The following is a 6,706-nucleotide window of genomic DNA, read 5'->3' on the forward strand; positions in this document are numbered from 1 at the left end:
ATATATATATATATAAATGCACACTTACACATACTGACATTTATATCTCAGACATCCATGCAAACACATACATAAATGTATCTTCATGTGCGTAAGTACAGATGGATGTTATGTAAAAATATGAGTGTGTATATATGAGTGTGTATATATGAGTGAGAATTACTCTTCTGATGCAACAAATATCACAACTGTGAATATTTATAACTGTTGCCTCATATTTCTCGAAATTGTATTTGTTTTCTTGCATACATTATCCTTCTCATTTCCGTTAATCTGTTTTCAATCTTATTGAAAATACACACGCTAATACAAGCGTGCATGTGCCTCGGTGTGTGAGTTCGTGCGTGCTTGTGTAGGTATGCGTATGTAGGTGTCTGTCTTTCTATATAGTCCTGCGTATGTTACTCTGTGTGTGTGTGTGTGTGTGTGTGTGTGTGTGTGTGTGTGCGTGTGTGTGTGTCCCTGTGTGCTTGTGTGTGTCTGTATGTGTGTGTCAGGTGGAGAGAGAGAGAGTGGAAGAAAGGAAAAGAAAACGAAAGAGAGGAGGAGAGGGAGAGAGAGGGAGATATTGAGCGGGAGGGAAGGACAAAAGCGAGGTTGAAAGCCCGAATGATTGGTGTATAATGTCGGATATAACCAATCTAAAAGCGAGTACTTGAGCGTAATTTGTCATGTGAAAACTGACAATCACCGTACATGTTTTGACCCAAATATATTCTAAACTAGCAATATTGATTTCATTCGCTGGCTGATAAATGGTCCATCAATAAGAATGTTGGAATATGGCCGCAAGAGAAAATGATATTGCTCTTCATAATCTTCACAATTGCTCGAACCATGATAAAAGCTTCAACTCTCACAAAATATATGACGTCTGATCCATTGACTTCCAGTTGCCAAATACAACATCGCTATATAATGAATATCTGCTCCCTTTGCTATATTTCGTAAGCATTATAAGCCCATGGCAGTTGATTAAATGCTTGCCTGCTCATGGCCTATCACGTCTGCTGTGAACTGTCAATGATCAGCATACTTTAAATATCAAATAGTTTCATTGATTTAGCTGTAGATAGGTGGTATGGTTCATTACTGTATCTCGAACGACTGTTGGATGCAAGGAGCTCAAACATATTCATACGATTTGCAGAGATGCAAGATGGGTTTGACACGGTAAACTTGCAGTTAGATTTAACGTATTTTTCGGGTTCAATCTACAACCTTGCAGCTTAAAATACTAAATTTCATCTGACAATTCACTGACGTAATTTAATGTTCACAACGTTTCGCTGTATTCTTTTCTTTTCTTTTCTCTTACCTTTTATCCATTTATATTTTTTGTATGCGGTTAACCAATATTTTTTCAAAGGAATGAATTAAACATAAAAACAGATACGAATGAATTAATTTTCGCATCAATTTGATTGCTTTCTCAAATTGCATTTTGACGATAAAGCTTTATACTTGCTCACCCTCAACTCTAGTAATAAGATATATTATAAAGTAATGGTCTTCGGCAAAAACCTAGAGCCTTATATTCTTAGCACGTACATCATTAGATAAGTTAAGATTCATTTAATTATTCATATTTAATATTTATGTAAATCTGTGTATTCTCCACAGAAAAATATAATTATAAATTACAAAATTTATCTAACTCAGAGCTATTAAAAACACTGTGAACGGGAAATATTATTATTGGAACCGTTAGAAGAATAAATGGAACACAAGAAGAGCGAATGCCATAAAATATTCGATTTATTTAGCTTTTCAGCTCTGAATCCAAATTTTCCTATCTAGATGTAACGTATTTTGGTTTAAATAATACAAGGAATGCGCAGGGGTCAGGGGTCATTTCGCTCAAAGAAATTGTATAACTTTCATCTTACTATAGTAAACAACGTCAAAACGTCACCAGCCATTTTTCAATTTCTCTCACAAAATTCTTCAGTAATATATAACAGTTTATTAGATTATTGGATTACAACCATGCTTGGTACCATTCATCAGGTATGTTCGATTAAATCGTCCCCATTATTTCCATGTTCTTTATTTCATACTCATTTGGTGAAGATGTGATCAGAAATTATTTGGGCTTCAAGAGAAGTGGTCTGAATGTAAACAGGTATGCAATATATTTGTGTCCGACACAGTAACTTTGCAAGGCAAGCTTCGCCAATCGACGTATATTTTCTCCTTATACATCTCAGCTAGATCATCCCATAGGACGCCCCATATAGGGGGTTCGGTTTCGCATAATATAGGAGTTACAGGGCTCTGCTACATGTGGTCTCGCAGTTTTCATCTAACTAAGAATATTAGGGTCTCATCCATTGTTTTGACATCAGCTTGTTTGCTACGGGCCGCATACTTGCCATTCAGAGGTTTCTGTTCCCATCTGCTAGCTAATTTTTCATGTGCTTTTGTCTTTGCAATTAATTTTATTTTCTTTGCAGCAACAGTTGGCGCATTTCCTTCAACCTGATCAATCTGGTAGGTATCTAAAAGATCAGTAGCGAATGTTTTGCTCTCTTTAAGAATAGAGTGCAGTGTTTTCGGTCTTTCATGTTTTTCAACAAGTTTTTCAACAATCTTTGGTTGTTTCAAGGTATTTGGCCAGTCCGATTGTGGTGGTTTTGTACGTAAGTTCAAGCTGGGTCAAGCCTCGACCTCCCTGAGCTCTGGGAAGGTAAAGACGATCCACGTCTGCCTTTAGATGGTACATCTTATTACAAGTCAGTAGCTTGCGGATTTTTCTATCAATTTTCATTATTTCACTGGTATTCCAGTTAAGCACATTCAAGCTATAAAGAACAACTGGGACTGCTAAGGAATTTATGGCTAACACCTTATTATATGCATTCAGTTCAGACATCAGAACTGCTCTATTATATATAATAATAATAATAATAATAATAATAATAATAATAATAATAATAATAATAATAATAATTTATGGAGTACTGGAGTCGGAGAAGTGTAAGAATTTGTGGGACTTTATTATTCAAACGGACAAAAAGTTAGAAAAGGGTAGACCTGACATAACAGTTCTAGATAAGGCAAAGCGAAATTGCTTACTAACCGACCCATCATGCCTGTTTGATTCAAAGATCGTAAATAAAGAGGAAGAAAAACAAAGAATATACAATCCCTTAAAATTTGAAATAAGAAGAATTTGGTTCATGAGAATAGTAAAGGTCGTGTCTTTAATGATTGGTGCGTTGGGAACAGTAAGCCAAGATATAAACAAATGGCTGAAGGAGATTGAAATAGAATGCCTAGTAGAGCTCCTACAGAAAGTTTTCTCTTAGGGTCAGTAAGGATTATCAGGAGGGTTCTAAGCACTTGAAAGATTGCTGAAAACTTGCGGATAGTAAGGTTACAGGTAGTAACCCGCTATCCTCGACATCATTATCCTTCGACCAACCATAAGTTGGTCGAAACTCCATTGACAAACCCTTTCCACACCACAAGGTCTGGCATTGCTGTGTTCAGATCACTAATATCCAGCCCTGAGTCCTGAGATATAGTACCTGGAAATGTGAGTTTCCTGGAGAAAACACTTCCAGAGGGATGCCATAGGAGCAGGGATGAGATAACCTGTCTCTGCTTGATGACAGAGGTCAGAAAATTGTAGCCGTTTCTACTTTAGCTTGAGGGATATTGGTATCAAATTTCCATAGATGTTACTAAGCGTTGGGCGTGATCTCCAACTGATGTTCTGTAACTTTCTGAGCAATTTGGTATATGTTCCATCTAATTGTTTTTCTAAGAGAGCCGATAAGGTCAGGTCTCTGATCTATAGAGAATGACCGGCTGAATCATTGTTCCAAATGTTCCAAATATTTTAACTTTTAACGTAGGTGGGAGTTTTGAGTGCCAGATCTTATCAAGTCCGTTACATGCATCCCAAGCAAGAGCTTTGCGAACGCGAAAGTCCTTTTGGGAGTCTACTATGTGTAATCCAAGACATTTTAAGTCGTCAGCGGTTTTGATTGATATATTATTGAGCGATTTAAGTTCAGTTACCTTGGAGGAGGTCGTGATAAACGCTGTCTTACTTTCATTTCAGTAAAGGCCGACCTGGTTTGCTGCTTTCTCCAGTGCTTGTAACAAATATTCTGCATCTTTAATACAATGGAATATCAAAGCAAGATCGTCAACAAAGTCAAGATCAGTTAAATATTGTGCATAATGCCGACTACTCTGGCGGGGTTTCAGAAGGAGTCCCTTTTCCTCCGTACCGTCTAGGGAAAGGCGTAGAACATAGTTAGTGATGAACGAGAAAGGAGTGAGTGTGTTACCCCGCAGAATACCTGCTACAACTTCAAAGAAATCAGTCTCTCCACCAGGAGATATAACTGTGGTTGTGGTGTTTGCGTACATCCCTCTGATAACATCAACAATCCTGGGAGGAATACCATATATTGCAAGGATTTTAAACATAAGATCTCTGCTGATGGAATCAAATGCTTTGCGAAAGTCGACAAAACAGACTGTGACACTCTTGTTAAACATTTTCATTTCTTCCAGTATGCGACGGATGGAGAGGATTTGAGCAGTTGTTGACCGGCCCCTTCTAAATCCATTCTGATTCCTACAAAGAAGTGGATCGAGCATAGTTACAATCCTGGGATCAGAGTAATGCCTTTATAATTTGCTGCACTTGTTAAATCACATTTTCGGGGGGACAGAGACCGTAATGTTGATATGTTATCGAGTCCTGGAGATTTAATGTGAGCAAAACTACTGAGAGCAACTTTGAGCTTATCCAAAGCGAAAAGGACCATGTTGATGTATAATACATTAGATATTTGGTATAGAGGAAGTGGAAGACCGCTAATGTGGAGCAAGAAGTTTCTAAAAGTGGTCACACCAGCTGGCCTTGCGCTTCTCAGAGGAAGCCTGATGGAGGCCTTAGATTTTATTCTAGTTAGAGCGTTTATTAATTTCCATACTGCTGCCTGTTACTTTGCAATATGCAAGTTTGCAATCTTGTTAATCTCAGCTAGAATGCAATCTGTTTCTACATTGGCATATGCTTCATCTAGTGTTCCATGATCTTTGGAAGCATCTTTGAAGTTATTTTTAGTAGGCCTCTGTTCATGTCTAAGTTTCAATCTTTCTAGATGCTTCCTTGCTTCTCTCACACGGATATCTGCATGAATTGATCTGTGCTTTATTCTTTCCTTCTTTCGTAGTTTTGAAAGGGCAATTTCTTCTGTGGTTGTTACAAGGTTATTATGTTGTGCTTTAATGTCGCCAGTGTGTTCTGAGAGCATTTCAAAATGGTTTTTAACATCTACTGCAAATTAATGCGCTAAGTATTTATCTGCTGTTACCTTTGGCCAGTTCACCTGTTTCATGGGGTTTGGGATTAGTGGTTTCGATGATCTAAGACTGGGAACAATGCATATGGAAACGACTTTATGATCTGAGCCAATAGATGGGAAGGAGGAGTATGCCTGTGCATTACGGACACTGTTCTTCCACTTGTTCCTCACAAGTATGTAGTCAATTTGCGAATAAGATCCAGATGGGTGCTGGAATGTCCACAAACGCTATGGTTGCTTCATTAACCTTGTCTAAAGTTCCAATCTGAAGTTGGAACTCGTGAGCAAAATCAATCAGGTTTATCCCGTTCCGGTTAGTCTCCTTGCTATCGATAAACAAAGCATCATTTCTCCCTATTTGGCCATAAAAATCACCTGATATAACAAGGAAGTTTTGGGAAGGGACACTTTCCGTTACTCCCTTCCGATCGGAGAAGTCGTCTGCAAGTTTCTCTTCACTTGTGTTAGTTAGGCAAGGAATGTGGTTTGAGGATTACTATTCAGCTCGGCAGCAATTATGCAGTCAGATATTTTCTCAACAGAAAGCAAGTTCCCTGAGGCTCTTGGAGACAGAAGAATACCAACACTGCCTATAGTGGAGCCCTGGGAGTTTTTAACAGCAGAGGTCGTAATAAATTGGTATCTATCAAGGTTGGTGTACTTCAAATCTGTGTAAGGCGATGATACCTGTGCTATTGGATGCTCAAGATATCAACTTCTGTTTTTTGCTTGTTTTTGATAAAGTTCGTGAGTTAAAAGTGCTGCAGACAACAGGTCTTTTGCATTTCATAAGTTTGTTTGTTGTTCCTGCATCTACATCTACCTCTTTACAGCTACCCGGCTGTAAAGTGTTTAGGAGTAGCTGGTCATATGTTTCATGGGAAACAAGGTGAGAATTTGAAGCTGAATAAGCAGAGGCTCGAACCCTGGCACTGCAAGTGGACGTCATGGTAGTTCTTCCAGTCGCTGATACAGAAATGGATTACTAATCCTACATCCGGGTATTTATCACAAGGGAGATTGCCGTCCAAAGCTTACGACTTCTCCTAAGCCATGAGGTAAATTTATCCCGCGCCAGACACCCACTTGGTATTTCATTTCCACTGCTGTTTTTTTCTTATAAGAGATTTCCTTCTCCTAGGCAGGCTGCTTTCACCTCGGCTCAGGGCATGGATGTTACACCATGTGGGGTGTACTCCCACATACCCCAATCACAGACAGAAAGATAAAGATAAAATGGAGATAAGAGGATAAAATAAATTCGGGGATGTAGAAGTACATAAAAATTTCAAATTTCAAATGTTATACAATATATAAAACACAACACACGTGCAAAATACACACACACGATACACACACACATACACACACAC

At 38.4% G+C, this 6,706-nt stretch overlaps 1 protein-coding gene across 1 annotated transcript; it reads right to left on the minus strand.

The window, feature by feature from the left end:
- Window positions 1–4,068: 4,068 nt before the first annotated feature.
- On the minus strand, window positions 4,069–4,620 carry LOC106867308 (uncharacterized). Its single transcript, XM_014912185.1, has one exon. It carries the CDS (start codon window positions 4,618–4,620, stop codon window positions 4,069–4,071), a length of 552 nt encoding a protein of 183 aa, XP_014767671.1.
- Between the last annotated feature and the right edge of the window lie 2,086 nt (window positions 4,621–6,706).

The sequence above is a fragment of the Octopus bimaculoides genome, chromosome 6 (genome assembly GCF_001194135.2).
Source record: "Octopus bimaculoides isolate UCB-OBI-ISO-001 chromosome 6, ASM119413v2, whole genome shotgun sequence".
NCBI lineage: Eukaryota > Metazoa > Mollusca > Cephalopoda > Octopoda > Octopodidae > Octopus > Octopus bimaculoides.

Bases quoted from the DNA above. Each gene is read 5' to 3' on its own strand.
- LOC106867308 (XM_014912185.1), bottom strand. From the start codon at position 4,620: ATGCTCGATCCACTTCTTTGTAGGAATCAGAATGGATTTAGAAGGGGC.